Consider the following 22453-nt stretch of genomic DNA (forward strand, 5'->3'; position numbering starts at 1 on the left):
AATTACTGTATAATAATGAACAGACCATTGACAGGACAAATACATACATGCATACATACACACACTTAGTCATTGCAGTATTTTTATAGGCTTGTATCTTCCCTGTCTTTGTGTATGTCTCTGTGGAATGTAACGCTGTGATATGAGGGAGTGTGTAATGTTATGGTATCTAGATAGCACTGCTGGCATTCTCCCATCTCTATCTGTTCTTGTGATGCAACCTGTTGGTAACACCACATCAGAGATAGTAATGATATGTTACTAGGTCTAATAACTAGTCCTTCTCACGCCTCACAGTGACAGTTTAATGCACCAGGTGCAGTAGTCTAAGATATATTCTCTCTTCCTTCATCTTCAGTGATCTGAAAGAACTGGACAGGTGATAGCAAAGTCCTACTGTAGTGAACATTCTCCTGTTTTCAGATCAGTTATTAGCCTAAACTAAGATGATGGAGAGGAAGCCACTCGTTGTTACAAGACTGTCATGCATCCAAACAGTTCCAATTGTGCTGATCATAGTGGTAATATGAAACAATTTCCATCATAGTCCTGCAATAAAATTAACAATTACTAATTTTGAGATGTAGCCCATCAATTTCCATGACTTGAATCCCTATAATGCCATAGCCCTCCCAAACTCTTCAACAACCGTCAACCGATAAATTCACGTCTCATTCCTACCTTTCCTTTCCGAGTTTAACTCGCTAATCTGTACGGAGACAGCGAGGACCGTCGCTCCGGTCCAGGCTTGCAAGCAGGGTGCGCGTCTACCGATTCTCCGCTGCTATTGGTTGAGGCGGAAAAGGGGCTGGAACCTCCTCTCTGATCCTCTCATCCAGGAGCGATGCGGAGACAATAGGACTGGAGCTAGAGAAGCTTGCGAAAGTGCTAGCGGTCAGCTGAGCAATGCGAATTTACCGCTAGACCGGGTGTCAACAGCACGATAAGGTACATTTGAATGCAGACGGGGAAGATACATTGTTATATTAAACTGCTTGGCTATGTGCTATCATCCTCACGATTTGTTATTTATCTGGCGTGACTGGGCAGACTTCAGAGCCCTCGTATATTGAATGGTGAGTAGCCTATTGCAGAATGAGAAGTAACTGATATTGAATTATCTAAACATTGTAGAATCCTCCACTGTTGCTGCCGAATGGGTGGTGCGCATTTGCCTGGCACGAAATGAGACTTCTGCTTGCAAGGCTACTGCTGCAAGGTGTCAGTCATTTGAAACAATGCTGTTGCATTTGTATTTATGTGCTGATGATTTATTGCCGTCCTCCGTACTGGATGCGATGTCTTCGGATGTTTTATGGGTTTGCGTAAAAGTGTACCTGGATCATGCCAGGTATGTGTAGTGCATAACATAGTCCATTATATCCGACAATTGATATGTGTTGCCTCTTCGCAATGTGGTTATCTTCATTTGTTCTAGGCTAGGCAAACGCGTATGTAAATGAATTCCATCTCTCAAGTGCTCTCTCTCGCGCGCAATGACAGTCACTTTACATCATATTGACTGTTTTCCAGTTTCTATCTCGTCGTCAGCTCTCCCTATTTCTCCCTCTCTCTGACGGTCACTTGTTCTCATCACTTGCAGTTGTCCAATACAGACATAGTCATATATATAGCATAGGCCTATGGCTAGGCCTACAGGGGATACCAGCATAGCCGCTTCTGGCCGGGTTGGTGCGGCCAGGGGGGTCAGGGTCCGTCAAGCTAACTTTATTAAGGGAAAGGCCTTTTTATATTATTTATATTTTTTTAAACTTCATATTCATCATCTACAACACCACCCCAACATCAACATATGTGAAAATGGCGCATTTCTATGTTTTGTAGTAAAAAAAGACAAAGGAAGAAGAAAATGAGGGTGCTTAGCTTATGCACAGTCTCTAAGCCTTTATCTGGTCCTGGGACATGTCTATTGTGCTTAAAGGGATATTTACGGATTTTGGCAATGAGGCCATTTATCTACTTACCCAGATTCAGATTAACTCGTGGATAACATTTTTATCCTATTGAAGGAAGTTGCTAACTAGCGCTAGTGTAATTGCTAATGCCAGTTAGGATTGGCAGCTGAAACTCCCTTCATACTGGACACAAAAGGAGCACGGCCATATCCACATCAACGAGACAGCAGTGGAGAAGGTGAAAAGCTTCAAGTTCCTCTGTGTGCACATCACTGACAATCTGAAATGGTCCACCCACAGAGACAGTGTGGTGAAGAAGGCACAACAGTGCCTCTTCAACTTCAGGAGGCTGAAGAAATGTGTCTTGGCCCCTAAGACCCTCACAAACTTCTACCGATGCACAATTGAGATTATCCTGTCGGACTGTATCACCGCCTGGTACGGCAACTGCACCGCCCGCAACCGCAGGGCTCTCCAGAGGGTGGTTCGGTCTGCCCAACGCATCCCCGGGGGCACACAGCCTGCCCTCCAGGACACCTACAGCACCTGATATCACAGGAAGGCCAAAAAGATAATCAAGGACAACAACCACCCGAGCCACTGCCTGTTCACCTGGTTATCATCCAGAAGGTGAGGTCAGTACAGATGCATCAAAGCTGGGACCGAGAGATTGAAAAACAGCTTCTATCTCAAGGCCATCACTAGCCGGCTACCACCTGGTTACTCAACCCTGCACCTTGGAGGCCCTTTGTACATAGCCATAGCCAAAAAACTGCAATAACTCTAAAACAGAGAGTTTGCATAACGGGTTGGCACTCTTTACATAATAATCTTTTTTTTCTTACCAGCTATGCCCCGAGGTCTAAAGCATCCGGGTGAGAATGGAGAATTGCTTCGTTCACATGGGTATAAAGCCTGCATGACAATTTCTGCCAGGACTGGTTGTAAGCAGGGTTGTAATGGCTGACCAGAAGCAGCTCCACTGCTCTCTGGGCCACCAGGCCTGCGGAATTAAAAGGGCGAGAGAACGGGGTCGTCAGCCCCCACCTCCTGAGTTTTCTTGAAGATTTCAGTGAGATTAATCCCATCGTCATTCTCGTCATCCCTAACTCACCTTCGCCTGACTGTATGTCGTCAGACAGTGAGGGGAGGGAGTCCAGGCTCCATGGCCTCACCCTCAACTAGGCACGGTTGTAGGGAGCTGAGCCTCAGCTGTTGGCTCAGTGGCGAGGGTACTACCCAGATAGAAGCACATTTAAGCCTCCTTTTCAGACCTGCCCTTGTCAACATTTAGCAGTTCTTACAGGACTCACAGTCCTCAAGTGCCTCTTGGACATGTTCCTTACCCAAGCAATTGATGCATTGAGGGTGGGAATCTTTCCCGTCAATGATGAAACCGTAAGTACAAGAACATGGGGGTCTGAGTGCTTGGCTCGGCTCATCCTGGGATGGGATAGCATTGTCCATTGTGAGGAACAAGGCTTGATAGGGGGACAGAGCAACGCCTGCTGTAAGAACAACATGTAGATGGTGTAGGCTAGTTAGTTAGTTAAACCTTGCTCCTTGTGGCTAACAAATAGTAGCTTGTGTAAACAGCGTAATAAGATAGCTAGCTAGAAGCCTTGCGGCTAACAGATAGCAATAATTAGCACAGTAGAATGCTTTACACGCTTGGGGGCATTGGGGCTTTAGCTAGCTAGCAACTACCTCGTGGTGAAGGGACATGGCTAGCTCAGTGCTGGCTGAAGGAACCCACTTGGGGGCAGAGTTAGCCTTTAGATAGTGTGCTTCCACGACCGAAGGAGCCGTGAGGCTGAGACGGTCAGACTAGTTAACACAATGGGTGAACGTAGATTAAACCAGACAAAAGAAGGTAGATAGAAATGCTACCATGTTCTACGTAGAGTATACTAGTGAGGTTAGCTTGCAGCGTGGGCTAACCGAGTCTCAATAGCTAGCCGTGAAGCTAGTTACCAATGCCGACTGAGAGGTTTGAAAGGAATTTCTACATTAAACAAAAGCTTTCCAGTTAGTACTCAACCTCTCCACAGGGTCTGAAGACCTACGCGTGGCAGCGATATCCTTCACGGTTCACGTCTGAATAGTTCATCAGGGAAACATGGATCCAGTCGATCTGAGGAGCGCGAGAGAGTAATACTCTTTGTGCAGAAGAGATCCGAGAGTAGGTGATCCTAGCGAATCCCCACATGAGATGTCAAAATGAATAATTGAAAGAGAACCGATCAGATCTGACCTCCAAGTCAGGGCCAGAGGGGAAGGGAAGTGTGAGGACAGAGTCGTAGGCCTAGGCTACAGCTGCACCATGCAGAGCTCAACATGATGCAGCTCCTGAGAATGCTGTCCCAATAGAAATGATTATGCCTGACATAGAATGGGTGTCCTTTACGCAGACCTACAGTGGAGTCCAAAATTATTAGGTTATTGAGCTAAAAAGACTGTATAAAATAAATCATACAAATACTGAGCTGAGCTATTTGATAAAGATTTTAATTTACCGGCCATTGGAAAAATGTACTGGACCCATATGCATTGGGTGCATAAACCAATTAGAGCGTCATCCCACGGTGCTCAGAATAACAGAAATCAATCATCACAAATATAGGAAGGACAGGACTAAAAACAAACAAAATATAACTATTGTAAAATAGATTGTGTCTGTAAAATGTATATAGTGTGTATACGGCGTCACTACAGACCCTGGTTCGATTCCAGGCTGTATCACAACCGGACGTGATTGGGAGTCCCATAGGGTGGCGCACAATTGGCATCGTTTGGGTTAGGGTTTGGCCTGGGGGTAGGCCATCATTGTGAATAAGAATTTGTTCTTAACTGACTTACCTAGTTAAATAAAGGTTAAATTTAAAAAATCAGCTGGAAGTGGAAACCATTACTTTACTCCAATTAGGGGAGGGGCGGTAGGGCGTGCGGGAAATAAAGGATATGTATATACACTACCTGTCAAAAGTTGTCATCAAGGCAAAGGCTGGCTATTTGAAGAATCTCAAATATTTATAAAACATTTATATTTGTATATGTTTAACACTTTTTTGGTTACTACATGATTACGTATGTGTTATTTCATAGTGTTGATGTCTTCACTATTATTCTACGGTGTAGAAAATATAAAAAAATAAAGAAAACCCCTTGAATGAGTAGCTGTTCTAAAATTTTGGACCGGTAATGTGTATGTGTGTATATATATATATATATATGTATATATATATATACACACACACAGTGGGGAGAACAAGTATTTGATACACTGCCAATTTTGCAGGTTTTCCTACTTACAAAGCATGTAGAGGTCTGCAATTTTTATCATAGGTACACTTCAACTGTGAGAGACAGTATCTAAATCAAAAATCCAGAAAATCACATTGTATGATTTATAAGTAATTAATTAGCATTGTATTGCATGACATAAGTATTTGATACATCAGAAAAGCAGAACTTAATATTTGGTACAGAAATCTTTGTTTGCAATTACAGAGACCATACGTTTCCTGTAGTTCTTGACCAGGTTTGCACACACTGCAGCAGGGATTTTGGCCCACTCCTCCATACAGACCTTCTCCAGATTCTTCAGGTTTCGTAGGCTGTCGCTGGGCAATACGGACTTTCAGCTCCCTCCAAAGATCTTCTATTGGGTTCAGGTCTGGAGACTGGCTAGGCCACTCCAGGACCTTGAGATGCTTCTTACGGAGCCACTCCTTAGTTGCCCTGGCTGTGTGTTTCGGGTCGTTGTCATGCTGGAAGACCCAGCCACGACCCATCTTCAATGCTCTTACAGAGGGAAGGAGGTTGTTGGCCAAGATCTCGCGATACATGGCCCCATTCGTCCTCCCCTCAATATGGTGCAGTCGTCCTGTCCCCTTTGCAGAAAAGCATCCCCAAAGAATGATGTTTCCGCCTCCATGTTTCACGGTTGGGATGGTGTTCTTGGGGTTGTACTCATCATTCTTCTTCCTCCAAACACGGCGAGTGGAGTTTAGACCAAAAAGCTCTATTTTTGTATCATCAGACCACATTACCTTTTCCCATTCCTCCTCTGGATCATCCAGATGGTCATTGGCATACTTCAAACGGGCCTGGACATGCGCTGGCTTGAGCAGGGGGACCTTGCATGCGCTGCAGGATTTTAATCCATGACGGCACAGTGTGTTAGTAATGTTTTTGTTTTAGATTCCATCTCTCACAGTTGAAGTGTACCTATGATAAAAATTACAGACCTAGTAGGAAAACCTGCAAAATCGGCAGTGTATCAAATACTTGTTCTCCCCACTGTATATATATACTACCGTTCAAAAGTTTGTGGTCACTTAGAAATGTCCTTGTTTTTGAAAGAAAAGCAGGTTTTTTTGTCCATTAAAATAACATCAAATTGATCAGAAAAATAGTGTAGACATTGTTAATGTTGTAAATGACTATTGTAGCTGGAAACGACTGATTCTTAATGGATCGTCTACATAGGCGTACAGAGGCCCATTATCAGCAACCATGTGTTCCAATGGCACGTTGTGTTAGCTAATCCAAGTTTGTCATTTTAAAGGGCTAATTGATCATTAGAAAACTCCTTTGCAATTATGTTAGCACAGCTGAAAACTGTTGTTCTGATTACAGGCTCAAAATGGCCAGAAACAAATAACTTTCTTCTGAAACTCGTCAGTCTATTTTTGTTCTGAGAAAAGTAGGCTATTCCATGTGAGAAATTGCCAAGAAACTGAAGATCTCATACAACGCTGTGTACTACTCCCTTCACAGAACAGCGCAAGCTGGCTCTAACCACAATAGAAAGAGGAGTGGGAGGCCCCGGTGCACAACTGAGTAAGAGGACAAGTACATTAGAGTACTCCAGGATGCTGGCCTTCTAGGCAGAGTTGCAAAGAAAAAGCCATATCTCAGACTGGCCAATAAAAAGAAAATATTAAGGTGGGAAAAGAACAGACACTGGACAGAGGAACTCTGCCTCGAAGGCCAGCATCCTCTTAGTCGCCTCTTGGCTGCTGATGTGAGACTGGTGTTTTGTGGGTGTAGACTTATTGTAATGGACAAAAAATTTGCTTTTCTTTCAAAAACAAGTACATTTCTAAGTGACCCCAAACTTTTAAACAGTAGTATATATTTACCCTAAAAATGGAAATGGAAATTATGCAAACAATTACATTGATGGAAGCTACAATATATACTATCCGCAATAAAAACAAAAAAACATTTAGATTATGGTAATTCATTTTAACAGAACAAGCAACTCCTGTAATGAAGCAGACACTAAATCGTAATTTTCAAACATTTACCAAAATCCAATAAAAAAAATGTTTTAAAAAACATTCTCAACATCACACTTGTGACATCGATTAAAATATCCATTAGGAATTTAGAAAGGGGGGAATCTAATGATCAACAACTAGGATGGGTTGCTAATATGACTAGGATTGTGCCTTTGGCTTCTGGGCAACGGAATAAAGTTGATATGAAAGCGAATAGAACAGAGGAGAACTGGCGTAGTGGTGGGTCCTATATGGAAGTTCATTGAAATAAATGTTCCAAAATTATATAATTAAACCATTATTATTAAATCATTCAAAATACCTCACCAGAAAGCATGACTTACCCGCAGAGGAATAGAGGATCATTTGCTTCTTTAAAAAAAATAGCTGTGGATAGTTTCAAATCATAAGTTCACAGGCCAATGCCTATTTACAGTACATAGGAAGCCCACAATTTGGTCAGTGGGAGTGGCAATAGGCCTAGCTGATTATTGAGTTGCAGGTGCCGGGGAAAAGCATCTAAAATGTGTGTGAAGATAATGTTTTTTGAGTGTAATTTAAAATGTTGAGACAAGAAGGGGAGGGGTGAGTTGTGAAGATCGAGGCAAGTCTCTCTCCAGAATGGCTCAGCTGTCTCCCGACAATTCTTGCGCATTCATTGTTCGTTTGTGTGAATTGTTTGCCCTGTGATAGTTTATTTTGATCAATTCCCCATTACAGCAGTCAGGCTGAGTAGAGAAATGAATGCGATTGAAATAAACTGCCTTTTAATAATATTTCCTACTGTTTTAATTTTGTCGGCTTTATGTAACCAATTTTTACTTAGTTGACAATGGATTGACTTAATTTATAAAGCCACCAATGGATCAGAGTGGATCAATGGGATTGTGTCCGTATGGCAGTGGCTGGTCCTCTAGCGTTAATTTCATTTAAACTTTTAGATTTTATAATTTTACAAGTGAAACTCAAACGTTATTATTGAAATTAAACTCTTCCACGAAAATGTGCATGTGAAAATTATAACTGGCATGCAGATCGGTAGAAATTGTAGGGAAGGATACATTGTAAGCTTCCCCAAACTTGAACCTCACCTGCCGCCTATAAAGTCTATACAATAATTGCCTCCATGTTTTCAATGGTCGGATTTTGACTGTACGCTACGTTGAAGCAAGGTAACACATGCATCATATAAATCAAGTAAAACATTTAGCTTTCAAACAATTAAGTATGTTTTCAAAATGGATTCTGCCTCCAGGTCACATTGTAAAGTGTTGGAATGCCACCCTGTTGCCTGCACTTGTAGCCTATGGTGAATGGGAGGCACGCTTCAATTTGGCCTACCAGTTGAGAACTACAACTAGTAGCTGTTTTTAACACAATTGCATTTAGAATTGTTGCAAAATGAATGGGCCTATAAAAGAACTTGTTTTAGGCTACTCCATCAGCAACCAGCTGAGGAGCAACTGGAGAAATGTGATAAATAAAATGGGCTACATGAGGACTAACGAATATACACACACGGCAATTTAATTCCAGAAAATTATGCAAATTAACTTGTGGACGATAAGCATGACGGTCAAATGTATTTTGGGATTTTTTTTCTCCCGGTCATTTTGGCCAGCAACAGTTTTTCTGTGCATGTGTGTCTGTTGTGTGTGGCCCGCATGCAGATCTAGGCCAAGCCCAGCTGATCAAAGGGGCTTATGATGACACACACACACAGATCCATGATGAGTCAGAGTATAAGTCAGACAGAAGCCCAGTTGACATGAGCAGAGCGCGCCGTTACTTTAGAATTCAACACCAGCAGCAGCTCAACATAGTCCAGTGAAAGTCAAATCCAGTGTGCTCCTCTGTCTCTGTTTCAACCACCTCGAGTTAGATACAATCACTGCTTGGCTGCTGTTGCTAAGGAGTTCTTGGACTTGTTGGACAGGGAAGTATGTGTGTTCTATAGAAGGCATTTCTACCTAAATATTGGGTAACGTTATGTCCTCTTGAATGAGATCCTGCTTTACGACTAGACTAGGGTTTGACATAGAGCTGTGTGTGTGTGTGTGTGTGTGTGTGTGTGTGTGTGTGTGTGTGTGTGTGTGTGTGTGTGTGTGTGTGTGTGTGTGTGTGTGTGTGTGTGTGTGTGTGTGTGTGTGTGTGAAATGAGCTAGCGTTGTACAGTACCTGTTGTACCTGAAGCTCTTCACACCCCTGTGGTCAAAGCAGGAGGTGAAAACCACTATCTGTGTTCTTTCTCTCTCTCTCTCTTTCTCTCGGTTCCAGCTGTGTGTTGCTGAAAAGCTGCCAGCCTCGTAAGGAAAGGATCAGGTGATTAAAGAGAGAGAGATGCAAATAATGCTAATATATTTTGTTGTTAGATTACATGCCGTAGAAAATAATCAGTGTGTTTCCACCAAACAATCCAGAAGGGTTGCACACTACAGACTATGTGTAGTGTTTGATTTGATTTGATTTGATTTGTTTGTCTCCAGTGCTCTCTTGAATAAAGGTCATCTTTCATCTTCAATTCTGATTGATTTCATTTATTCGAGTGGACCGGCAAAATGGCTGCCTCTTAACAATACAGTAAAAAAACATCTTTAATATATTTTGTTACAGCTGCTTCCATAATGGTCTAGCATCAGGCAAATTACAATCTGTTGAAAGGCTTCAGAAGAGAGCTAGTGGCTTAACAGCAGCAGAGCAGAGCAATACTTTTGTTGAGGTTGTTAGAACATTGGAGGAATAACATTGTGATTCTGGTGTGTTTGCCTCAGCTAACTTAGCCTGTCAGCTTTGGCTTGGCTGTTGCATAACAGCAATCTGGAAATTGGCAGAGTGCTGTCGGCTTCTAACTAACCTCTGAAAGAGAGATGGTTAGAAAAAGAGAGGGAGAATGACAAAGAAGGGGGGAGGGGAGGGTAAAGACAATTTCCGCCACCTTGGTGCAGTGGATATACAAAATAATTAATAACATGCCATTGCCATAGAAACAAAAACCACCAGTAAACATTTTACTGATGCCACAGAAAGACAGATGGCTGTTGCAGACTTCCTCTCATCCAAAACTTCCTTGGTGCTCAGCCATTCACAGCCAGAGCTGCCAAGTGCCACCCAATCCAGTGCAAGAGCTGCTGTCCAACTGAATGTTGAGATGCTGGTCTCTGTACTAATGTAACACTGTTGGTGCACCGAGACTTTTTTGTGTTTTTTAAACTTTTATTTAACCAGGTAGGCCAGTTGAGAACAAGTTCTCATTTACAACTGCGACCTGGCCAAGATGAACCGGAGCAGTTGGGTGGGCTATTTACAGATGGGCTATGTACAGGTGCAATGATCTGTAAGCTGCTCTGATAGCTAATGCCTAAAGTTAGTGAGGGAGACATGAGTCTCCAGCTTCAATGATTTTTGCAATTCATTCCAGTCATTGGCAGCAGAGAACTGGAAGGAAAGGCAGCCAAAGAGGAATTGGCTTTGGGGGTGACCAGTGAAATATATCTGCTGGAGCACGTGCTACGGGTAGGTGCTGCTATGGTGACCAGTGAGATGAGATAAGGAGGGGCTTTACCTAGCAAATACTTGATTGGGTTTGGCAACGAATATGAAGCGAGGGCCAGCCAACGAGTGCATACAGGTCGCAGTGGTGGGTAGTATATGGGGCTTTGGTGACAAAACGGATGGCACTGTGATAGACTGCGTCCAATTTGCTGAGTAGAGTGTTGGAGGCTAGTTTGTAAATGACACAGAATGAGAGTTGTATGGCATTGAAACTCATCTGGAGGTTAGTTAACACAGTGCCCAAAGAAGGGCCAGAATTATACAGAATGGTGTCTTCTGCATAGAGGTGGATCAGAGAATCACCAGCCGCAAGAGCAACATCATTCATGTATACAGAGAAAAGAGTCAGCCCGAGAATTGAATCCTGTGGCACCCCCGTAGAGACTGCCAGAGGTCCGGACAACAGGCCCTCCGATTTGACACACTGAACTCTGTCTGAGAAGTAGTTGGTGAACCAGGCGAGGCAGTCATTTGAGAAACCAAGGCTGTTGAGTCTGCCGATAAGAATGCGGTGGTTGACAGTCGAAAGCCTTGGCCAGGTCGATGAATACGGCTGTACAGTACTGTCTTTTGTCCATGGCGGTTATGATATTGTTTAGGACCGTGAGTGTGGCAGAGGTGCACCCATTACCAGCTCAGAAACCAGATTGCATAGCAGAGAAGGTACAGTGGGATTCGAAATAGTCGGCGATCTGTTTGTTAACTTGACTTTCGAAGACTTTCGAAAGGCAGGGTAGGATAGATATATGTCTGTAACATTTTGGGTCTAGAGTGTCTCCCCCTTTGAAGAGGGGGATGACCGCTGCAGCTTTCCAATCTTTGGGGATCTCAGGCGATACGAAAGAGACGCTAGTAATAGGGGTTGCAACAATTGCGGCGGATAGTTTTAGAAAGAGAGGGTCCTGTAACGGTTTTCTTCTGGGGAAAGAGAGGCGGACCAAAACGCAGCGTGGTTACTTGAAAACATCTTTAATAAAGATGAACAATCTACAAAACAAGAAATGTGAAAAAACCGAAACAGCCCTATCTGGTGCAACAAACACAGAGACAGGAACAATCACCCACAAAACCCAACACAAAACGTCACAAACTTAATCATACCTAAATATGGATCAGAGACAATGACTAACACCTGACCGTGACAGTACACCGACTCCCACCTTGTTTGAAACCCCCCCCCCAAGGTGCGGACTCCGAACGCACAACCTAAACCTATAGGGGAGGGTCCGCGGTGGCGGCTCTGGCGCTGGACCCCACTCCATAATTGTCTTAGTCCCCCTCCTTAGCGTCCCTTGAGTGGCGACCCTCGCCGCTAACCTTGGCCTAGGAACCCTAACAACGGGCCCCACTGGACTGAGGGGCAGCTCGGAACGGAGGGGCAGCTCGGGACTGAGGGGCAGCTCAGGCAGGTTGATGAATTTAGCAGATCCTGGCTGGCGGTTCCGGCAGATCCCGGCTGACTGGCGGTTCCGGCAGATCCCGGCTGACTGGCGGTTCCGGCAGATCCCGGCTGACTGGAGGATCCTGGCTGAATGGCGGATCCTGGCTGAATGGCGGATCTGGAAGATCCTCGCTGACTGACGGCTCTGGCAGATCCTGGCTGACTGGCAGTTCTGGCAGATCCTGGCTGACTTGCGGCACTGGCGGCTCCTGGCTTACTGGCGGCTCCTGGCTTACTGGCGGGCTCCTGGCCGACTAGCGGCACTGGCGGCGCTGGGCAGACTGGCGGCACTGGGCAGACGGGTAGCTCAGGCGGCGCTGGAGAGGAAGGCTCTGGCGCCTCTGGAATGAGGGGCTCTGGTGCCTCTGGAATGAGGGGCGGGAGCTCTGGCAGCGCCGGGCAGGCGGGAGACTCCGGCTGCGCTGGAGAGGAGGAAGGCTCCGGCCGTGCTGGACAGAGAAGCTCTGGCGCCTCTGGACTGAGAGGCGCTGGCGCCTCTGGACTGAGGGGCGCTGGCGCCTCTGGACTGAGGGGCGCTGGCGCCTCTGGACTGAGGGGCGCTGGCGCCTCTGGACTGAGGGGCGCTGGCGCCTCTGGACTGAGGGGCGGGAGCTCTGGCAGCGCCGGACAGGCGGGAGACTCTGGCAGTGCTGGACTGAGGGGCTCCGGCGCCTCTGGACTGAGGGGCGGAAACTCTGGTAGCGCCGGACATGCGGGAGCACCTGTGTTGATGGGACGGAGAGACAGCCTGGTGCGGGGTGCCGGCACTGGTGGTACCGGGCTGGGGACACACACCTCAGGGCGAATGCCTTGCATACTACGCCAAATCAACTGCTCTCTCTCTTCACACTCCCCCAATTCTATTAACACCTCCTCGAGTGTCTCCTCATCTCCCATCCGTTCACTCTCCTCCATTCTGTCCAATAACTCCTCAACCCTCTCAGACTCAGCCCTTAGCCCCGATAACATCCATGGCTCCTTACGGTTAACAGGGGGAGTGGCTCAGGTCTGGCTCCTGACTCTGCCACACTCTCCCTGTGCCACCCCCCAAGAAATTTTTGGGGGTGCCTTTCGGGCTTCCAGCCGCTCTGCCGTGCTAGCTCCTCATAATGCCGCCTCTCTGCTTTCGCTGCCTCCAGCTCGGCTTTGGGGCGCCAATATTCCCTGGCTCTGCCCAGGGTCCTTTCCCGTCAAGGATCTCCTCCCAAGTCCATTCTTCCAAATAGTGCAGCCTCTCCCACTGCTGCTGCTTTTGCTTCTCCTGCTGCTGCCTCTGTTGCTCCACCTGCTGCTGCTTTTGCTGCTGCTGCTGTTGCTCCTGCTGCACCTGTTGCTTCTCCTGCTGCTGCTGTTGCTGCTGCCTCTGTTTACCACGCTGCTTGGTCCTTGGTTGGTGGGTGATTCTGTAACGGTTTTCTTCTGGGGAAAGAGAGGCGGACCAAAACGCAGCGTGGTTACTTGAAAACATCTTTAATAAAGATGAACAATCTACAAAACAAGAAATGTGAAAAAACGAAACAGCCCTATCTGGTGCAACAAACACAGAGACAGGAACAATCACCCACAAAACAGGCTACCTAAATATGGTTCCCAATCAGAGACAATGACTAACACCTGCCTCTGATTGAGAACCATATCAGGCCAAACATAGAAATAGACAAACCAGACACACAACATAGAATGCCCACCCAGCTCACGTCCTGACCAACACTAAAACAAGGAAAACACACACGAATGATGGTCAGAACGTGACAGGTCCAGATTGTCTAGCCCAGCTGATTTTAGGGGTCCAGATTTTGCAGCTCTTTCAGAACATCAGCTATCTGGATTTGAGGGAAGGAGAAATGGGGAGGCTTGGGCAAGTTGCTGGGGGGGTGCAGAGCTGTTGACCGGGGTACGGGTAGCCAGGTGGAAAGCATGGCCAGCCATAGAGAAATGCTTTTTGAAATTCTCGATTATCGTAGATTTATCGGTGGTGACAGTGTTTCCTAGCCTCAGTGCAGTGGGCAGCTGGGAGGAGGTGCTCTTATTATCCATGGACTTTACAGTGTCCCAGAACTTTTTGGAGCATCCTTTCCTCTTTGTCCAACCCAGTACAGGTGGCGTCACATCTGCCCACTAGGTGGTTTTAGTAGTGTAATTGTCCCAGATTATTTAAATTGGTGGATCCTGGCATCCTTGTCGTGCTTTTAGTGTGGGCATCAAATAGCTGTCATTGTCTCGAAGCTGATGACTCATCCAGCTATGAGGCTGACGCTTGTGCTGCTGCTTCTATAAAAGTACAGCAGGGCAGAGATAAAGACACACACATAGACACACCCATACATGCACACGCACTGACACTCACATAGACACACCCATACATGCACACGCACTGACACTCACATAGACACACCCATACATGCACACACACTGACACTCACATAGACACACCCATACATGCACACGCACTGACACTCACACGTGTATCTGGAAACATTTGTCCTAGCTGCCAATGCAGTGCAAGGACAAGTTGAGTTGAGAGTACTGTTCCAGAAACCCTCCAGGCTTAAAGAGATGGTATGTGTGAGAGAGACGTAGTGGTTCTGATTCAACACTGACAGTAATTGAGCTTATGTCCGAGAGATGACAGTATTGTGATAGTCCAAATACTTATGGCACCTTCATATTGGAGTATAGAGCCGAATGAAACATTTTAGCTTCACTGTCCAAATAAAGGGAGGGCATGTTCCATAGTGTTTTGTGTTAACCAGAGGAATTAAGCATAAAGCCTGGAGTTTCCATAAACAGAGCCAACTTGTTTCATGTCATTCAAAGTGTGTGTGTGTGTCTCGCGTGTGTGTGAATCTATAGTCTGAGAAATAGGTCAGTGTTCTGCACCTGGATGGTAAACACTGCGTTCAGAAAATAAGAAAATAGTATTATTCTGAGAGAATAATCACACTGCGGTAGGATGGAGTTCGGCTGGTGTGTGTTTGTGTACATCAGTATGTTTTCTATATCTTGTTCGATATTTATTTATTGGACATACAAGAGAAACAAAAACAAGATTTCATTTTTTTTTTTGTATAAACTGTTAATGTCTTTGCATGTTTGAAGTATTTTCCACTAACAAAATGTCTGCCTGTTTCTATTTCTGCCTGTTTCTCTCTCTCCTCTTCAGTGATACAAGCCATTAGCCACCTCTCCAGTCCTGCCCGTGTGTCAGTCCCCTAAACCCGTCACCTGTTCCTGTCCGTCCCTTAACCCTATCCCCCAGTACACCCCCTGACCTGGTCCCCAGTATGAGTTCTTCTCCGCTGGGTTCCCGTGGCAACATGGACATTCTTGAGGAACTGCAGCTGATTGCAGCCCAGAACCTGGAGATGCTAGAGATCAACAAGTACTATGATGTCATCAGGGAGCTAGGCAAGGGGACCTACGGCAAGGTAGACCTGGTCATACACAAGATCAGAGGTGAGGAGGACACACACACTTTGATCTTGAGGATACACACATTTAACAGGATCATTCACTGGTCCATTAATCTACAGTTCATAAATATCCAGGATTACATATAGCGTGATCAACTATTACAGTCATTCACCTCTCACATGTTTTTGTGTGTTTTTGTTTCCCCCAATTTCGTAGTATCCAATTATTAGTAGTTACTATCTTGTCTCATCGCTACAACTCCCGTACTCGGGCTCGGGAGAGACGAAGGTCGAAAGACATGCGTCCTCCGAAACACAACACAACCAAGCCGCACTGCTTCTTAACACAGCGCGCATCCAACCCGGAAGCCAGCCGCACCAATGTGTCGGAGGAAACACTGTGCACCTTGCGACCTTGGTTAGCGTGCACTGCGCCAACCAAGGAGTCGCTGGTGCGCGATGAGACAAGGATATCCCTACTGGCCAAACCCTCCCTAACCCGGACGACGCTAGGCCAATTGTGCGTCGCCCCCACGGACCTCCCAGTCGCGGCCGGCTGCAACAGAGCTTGGGCGCGAACCCAGAGTCTCTGTTGGCACAGCTAGCGCTGCGATGCAGTGCCCTAGACCACTGCGCTACCTGGGAGGCCTCATCTCTCACATGTTGTTATCCCCTCAGGCACCAAGATGGCCCTGAAGTTCCTGAGGAAGAAGACGACCAAGCTGAAGTCGTTCCTGAGGGAGTACAGCATCTCTCTCTACCTCTCCCCTTGTCCCTTCATCATTAACATGTTTGGCATCGCCTTCGAGACTGACGACTACTACGTGTTTGCCCAGGAGTATGCCCTGTCCGGGGATCTCTTCGACATCATCCCTCCACAGGTACACAGGGACAGAAATAAAGGGATGCATATTTGGGATGTTCTGTTATAATTGCTATGTAGGCTTTGTTGTAAACATGAATTGGCTCTTAATAATGTTCAATGACAGTTTATAATAGCCTTTGTCACATTGCCCGTAAGGTTCCAGGTTCCAGTGCTTCATAACACATTTATAGCGGTTGTCATTACAAACATCTTTGAGGTTTATATTGTTTTCTAACCTCCTCCCCTCTCCATCCAGGTTGGTCTCCCGGAGACCGTCGCTAAGCGCTGTGTGCACCAGGTTGCCATCGCCCTGGACTACCTTCACTGTAAGAAGTTGGTGCACCGAGACATCAAGCCTGAGAACATCCTCATCTTCGACCGCGAGTGCCGCAAGGTCAAATTGTCCGACTTTGGCATGACACGCCGTGCTGGCTCGCCGGTCAAACGTGTGAGTGGTTCAAATCACATGCAACTTTATTTAAAAAGACAAATGTAGTGAACTGTATGGGTAATAGGGTGTCGTTTGAGATGCAGAAAACACCAAGTATGTCATAAAAGAGACCGGGCCTCATGGTAGCCAACTTAAATAAAGAATGAAATCTTCCTCGTCAATAAACAAATACTATTTCTTCCTCTCCTCCTAGGTGAGCGGTACCATCCCGTACACGGCTCCGGAGCTGTGCGACACGTCTCGCCACGAGGGCTTCTGCGTGGACTACAGCACGGATGTGTGGGCCTTTGGCGTCCTCCTCTTCTGCATGCTGACCGGTAACTTCCCCTGGGAAAAGGCCCTGCCCTCTGACTCCTTCTACCAGGAGTTCACACGCTGGCAGAGGCGCCGCACGGGCACCGTACCCTCGCAGTGGCGCCGCTTCACCGAGCAGGCCCTCCGCATGTTCCGCAGGCTCCTCTCTGTGGAGCAGGACCGACGCTGCTCTGTCAAAGAGGTGTTTGGCTACTTCAGCCACAGCTGGATGCTGGATGGAGACAGCAACGGGAACGGAGGAGGGGGTGGAGAGAGAGAGAGGGAGAGAGGAGGAGGTGGGGTGAGGGTGGAGGGAGACAGCAACGGGAACGGAGGAGGGGGTGGAGAGAGAGAGAGGGAGAGAGGAGGAGGAGGGGTGAGGGTGGAGGGGGAAGGGAGGAGTACGTCGTCCTCGTCTGGGGAGGACGATGAAGACATGCTGGTGGAGAGGATGAAACAGCAGACTCTGTCTCCTCTCTCTCCTCTGTCTCCTGTGTCTGTGGGGACAAAGGCAGGGATGATGGAATCAGGTGGAGGACACCATTTTGTGTCTGTTTCCACCACCAGCTCCGTATCCTCTACTAACAGCTATGAACGCATGCCCAGAGACAGCGTCAGCAACAACAACCAGCCCTCAGGGCGCATGCTGGTGGCTACACCTATAGAGATCTGTGTCTGAGAGATGTATGTGCGAGACGGGCCTGAGAAGGACTGAAATACTGCGTACAGTACACACACACATACAGACACCTACACTCATATACACACACTTATCCATACATACATACATTCGGAAAGTATTCAGACCCCTTTACTTTTTCCACATTTTGTTACATTACAGCCTTATTCTAAAATTGATTCAATAGTTTTTTCCCCTCATCAATCTACGCACAATACCCCATAATGACAAAGCAAAAAAAAGGGTTTGGGGAAATGTATTAAAAATGAAAAAATGAAATATCACATTTACATAATTAGTTATACCCTTTACTCAGTACTTTGTTACAGCCTCGAGTCTTCTTGGGTATGATGCTACAAGCTTGGCACACCTGTATTTGGAGAGTTTCTCCCATTCTTCTCTGCAGATCCTCTCAAGCACTGTCAGGTTGGATGGAGAGCATCCCTGCACAGCTATTTTCAGGTCTCCAGAGATGTTCGATCGGGTTCAAGTCCTGCGTTGTCTTAGCTGTGTGCTTAGGGTCGTTGTCTTTTTGGAAGGTGAACCGTCACCCCAGTCTGAGGTTCTAAGGGCTCTGGAGCAGGTTTTCATAGAGGATCTTTGTACTTCGCTCCGTTCATCTTTCCCTTGATCCTGACCAGTCTCCCAGTTTCTGCCGCGTAAAAACATTCCCACAGTATGATGCTGCCACCATGATGCTTCACAGAAGGGATGGTGTCAGGTTTCCTCCAGATGAGACGCTTGGCATTCAGGCCAAAGAGTTCAATCTTGCTTTCGTCAGATCAGAGAATCTTGTTTTTCATGGTCAGAGTCCTTTAGGTGCCTCTTGGCAAACTGGTTGTCATGTGCCTTTTACTGAGGAGTGGCTTCCGTCTGGCCACTCTACTATAAAGGCCTGACTGTGCTGCAGAGTGCTGCAGAGATAGTTGTTCTTCTGGAAGATTCTTCCATCTCCACAGAGGAACTCTGGAGCTCTGTCAGAGTGACCATCGGGTTTTTGGTCACCTCCCTGACCAAGGCCCTTCTTCCCCGATTGCTCATTTTGGCCGGGGGCCAGCTCTAGGAAGAGTCTTGGTGATTCCCAACTTCTACCATTTAAGAATGATGGAGGCCACTGTGTTCTTGGGAAACTTTCCCAGACCTGTGCCTCGACACAATCCTGTCGCGGCACTCTACGGACAATGCCTTCGACCTCATGGCTTTCTTTTTGCTCTGACATGCACTGTCATCTGTGGGACCTTATATAGACAGGTGTGTGTCATTCCAAATCATGTCCAATCAATTGAATTTACCCCAGGTGGACTCCAATCAGGTTGTAGAAACATCAAGGATGATCAATGGAAACAGGATGCATCTGAGCTCAATTTCGAGTCTCATGAATACTTATGTAAACAGGTAAAAACCTGTTTTCGCTTCGTCGTTAACGGGTACCGTGTGTAGATTGGTGAGGGGAAAAAAATATTTAATCCATTTTAGAATAAGGCTGTAACGTAACAAAATGTGGAAAAGGTAAAGAGGTCGGAATCCTTTCTGAATGCGCTGTATACAGATATTCACACACTTTCATACATACTATGTATACTCAGACACATACTATACTATAACTATACATTATTATCATCACACACAAAAAAATTGAGAACAGGGTCAAATGCAAGGACATTTAATGAATGAATGAATGAACATTCTGCCAAATATAAAGGGATCAACTCAAGACATTCCTGATGATTCCGGTTGGGGTCTTGGTGTAAAATGATTCAGTTAGAGATCCAGTGATAAGTCATTCTACGGAAATGGCAAATCTTTATAGAGACTGCAAAGACTCAATGAACAACATACTGAACGATCAACCAGCCAACCAACAAACCAAGAATGACAGACAAGACACGGAAAGAGAGGTTGAAAAACACATTGTGATCTGAAATGCTGGTATTCAGACAGTATCAGAAGAAAACCAAAATGTATTTCTTAAAGCAATATATTTCCCCCAAAAAGACTGAAGTCGAAGGTGAATTGAGAAAAAATAGCTTCAGAACTGGCATGGTGGAACCATTTATGAAAAAGCCAAAAGATGAAGAGATGTTCTTTTGATTAGGGTTTTTACCTGATAGAAATTCTTTGTAAAATGTTCCTCAATGAAAGAATATCATCAAAATGAACAGCAGTTTTGATGTTTACTGTAATGCAATGTGAACTCTGGTACTAAGTATGTATGTGTGTGTACAGTATGTATGTATGTATCACTGTATGTTCCATGTGTATGGATTGGCAATATGATTAGATGGATTTTTATTTTGCCTTAAGATTTACTTTATTTATTTAAATCCTAAATAACCAGATTAGCTTGAGGTGTTTTGTGTTAGACTCATTTTGGTAAAGGTTTTTGGACACTCTAGTGCCAAATCTCTACATGGTCTTCTGCAACACATTTTGAACAGCTGGATCTTGAAAATTACTGTGTTTAATAGTATTTTTTTGCATGGCGTATTCTCTCTCCAGTTTATGATTTAGATTTAGTCCGATGATGTGCTACACATTAATATTGGATCATTCAAAGCCACCAGATGGAGAAGTGAAAGGCATTAAGTTGGTAACACTTGATATGGATAGTCCCAAGTAGGTGGTTTGTCGATGTAGACAATACCTGTCAACATTTCAACTAACTATCCATCAGGGTCGGGGTCAATTCCATTTCAATTCCCGTCAATTCAGGAAGTACACTGAAATTCCAATTCTCTTCAATGCTTTTCATTTGGAATTGGAATTTGGTTTACTTTCTGAATTGCCTGGAATTCAAATAGATAGACCCCAACCTTGCTATCCACTAACCCTAGCCTTAACCTTAACCCTTACCCTTATTCTAAACATAACCCTAAGCGCAAACTTAGCAAGCAGTTGCTTATCAACATAGAGTTTGTTGATAGTATGACCATCTGTAGATCATCTATATGGGACTATCCAAATAAAGTGGGACCATTTAGATTCATGTATTTAACTTTATTCTGCCACAGCAAGCCAAGATGACAGATAGCTCTAAATGATTTCCAACACTTTATCCCTGCACCTTAACACACACATATCTACTTCATTTTTACACATTTTAATCAATTTATTTGATTCTTTTTTTAAATGTGTTAATGCTGATGAATAGAGTATTGTTTGGATTTTGATAATTATTTAGCATTTTAAATTCAAGCTGAAAAATACAGTGGAGTACACAGTCACATCTTAAAACAATTGCATGATGAGTAACTAAAACATATCTTTATGAATAATTTTAACTGGCTTTACAAAATGTTATGTCAAGATTGTTGTAATGTGGAATTTAGCTGTAGCACAATTTCTTGCATTATGTCCTGAAGCAAATATTGGTCTTATTACCTCTTGAGGCATCTTAGGGCTCAATACCAGACAAAACAATAATAGTTCATTTTTATTCAATGTTGTGTTTGTATGCTGTTGATGTTGTGTTTCCATCTCACCAGTAAGAACTAGGATCTAGAGCTAAGTTACAGAGCCTGGGAATCCTAGATTTTCTAGAATAGTTTAGATACTGTAGTTCTCAAAATAATGCATTTTTGATGAAGTGTGTAGCTTCTAAATTGCCAAGTGTTGAGAAGTTGCAAGGGACATCTGGAGAGGATTTTTCACTTTCTTGCCAAGCAAAACATCACAAGAGTGATGAATAAGTCATTTTAAAGTCAGAAATAAGATTTAAAAAATAAAATGTGTGTTGTGATTTCCAGACATATTTGCATAAATCTTTATGTGCTGGAAACCAATTGTAAAAAAACAAAAACATGTTTGCTGTCACAAGCTGTAGTATTCTGTTCTTCATAAGTGGGTGTATGAATGTCGTGTAACAGTCAGTAAAGTTATTTTCCCTCTGTGGTTTGACATCTTCCAACAATGAACTGTTCAATAAGGTTTGTAGCTAGTTGAAGTATTGTTCAATAATGCTCCGGGTAGAAGTTGGCTTCAGGCAGAGATTTAGGATTAGCTTACCCTCCCCAAATCCTCAACTTATCCATAAGGGTGAAAAAACTCCACTGACCTTTCATCAGTGTCTTGGGTAGTGAGATTACTACACCTTGTGACAACCTATGACCTTACTTCCAGTCCCGATGCACATGGAGTTGTTTCTCTAGAGGCTAGCGGTCACCAAGCCGAGTCCTGGGGACTCGCTAGGTGTGCAGGCTTTTATTCTAGCCCAACACTAACACACCTGATTCAACTAATCATTCAAATCGAAGGCTAAAACCTGGGTTGCAGACCATAGCTGTAGCCAATAGATGAGTTAGACAAAGAGGTTTCTGCAAAGCTATCATGATGTAATGTGTTGCAACTTGTGTATTGGAGTTCCTGTCTGTCTGTAGTGACATATTGATGCGGCATCATGATTTGTGGTGTTTTAGTGAGTAGGGCAACACAGCGCAAGAACTCGTGTCTGAGTATGTCTTTGCAATACAACCGTCTTCCCTGTAAGCTCTGATTTAGTCAACAAAAAAATTAAAACTGTGGTTGGAATGAATGCCGGTGTGAGTTTGTTCCCTG

The 22453-nt window shown here is 44.9% G+C and overlaps 1 protein-coding gene across 1 annotated transcript; it reads left to right on the plus strand.

Moving 5' to 3' along the window:
- The first annotated feature begins 871 nt into the window (after nt 1-871).
- bsk146 (brain specific kinase 146) lies at nt 872-22424 on the plus strand. The gene is made up of 6 exons (XM_064950597.1): nt 872-1076; nt 15361-15653; nt 16289-16491; nt 16732-16923; nt 17120-17521; nt 17576-22424. Exons 2-6 carry the CDS (start codon nt 15482-15484, stop codon nt 17897-17899), a joined length of 1293 nt encoding a protein of 430 aa, XP_064806669.1. The 5' UTR covers nt 872-1076; nt 15361-15481; the 3' UTR covers nt 17900-22424.
- Nucleotides 22425-22453: the final 29 nt, after the last annotated feature.

This window comes from Oncorhynchus masou, chromosome 31 (assembly GCF_036934945.1).
Source record: "Oncorhynchus masou masou isolate Uvic2021 chromosome 31, UVic_Omas_1.1, whole genome shotgun sequence".
NCBI classification, from domain to species: Eukaryota; Metazoa; Chordata; class Actinopteri; order Salmoniformes; family Salmonidae; genus Oncorhynchus; species Oncorhynchus masou.

What these genes read in the sequence shown, in the direction of transcription:
- bsk146 (XM_064950597.1), top strand. Translation starts at nt 15,482, where the DNA reads ATGAGTTCTTCTCCGCTGGGTTCCCGTGGCAACATGGACATTCTTGAG. An exon ending in GGTCATACACAAGATCAGAG is followed by an intron (nt 15,654 to 16,288) that starts GTGAGGAGGACA and finishes TTATCCCCTCAG; the next exon opens with GCACCAAGATGGCCCTGAAG. An exon ending in GGGAGAGAGGAGGAGGTGGG is followed by an intron (nt 17,522 to 17,575) that starts GTGAGGGTGGAG and finishes GGAGAGAGAGAG; the next exon opens with AGGGAGAGAGGAGGAGGAGG.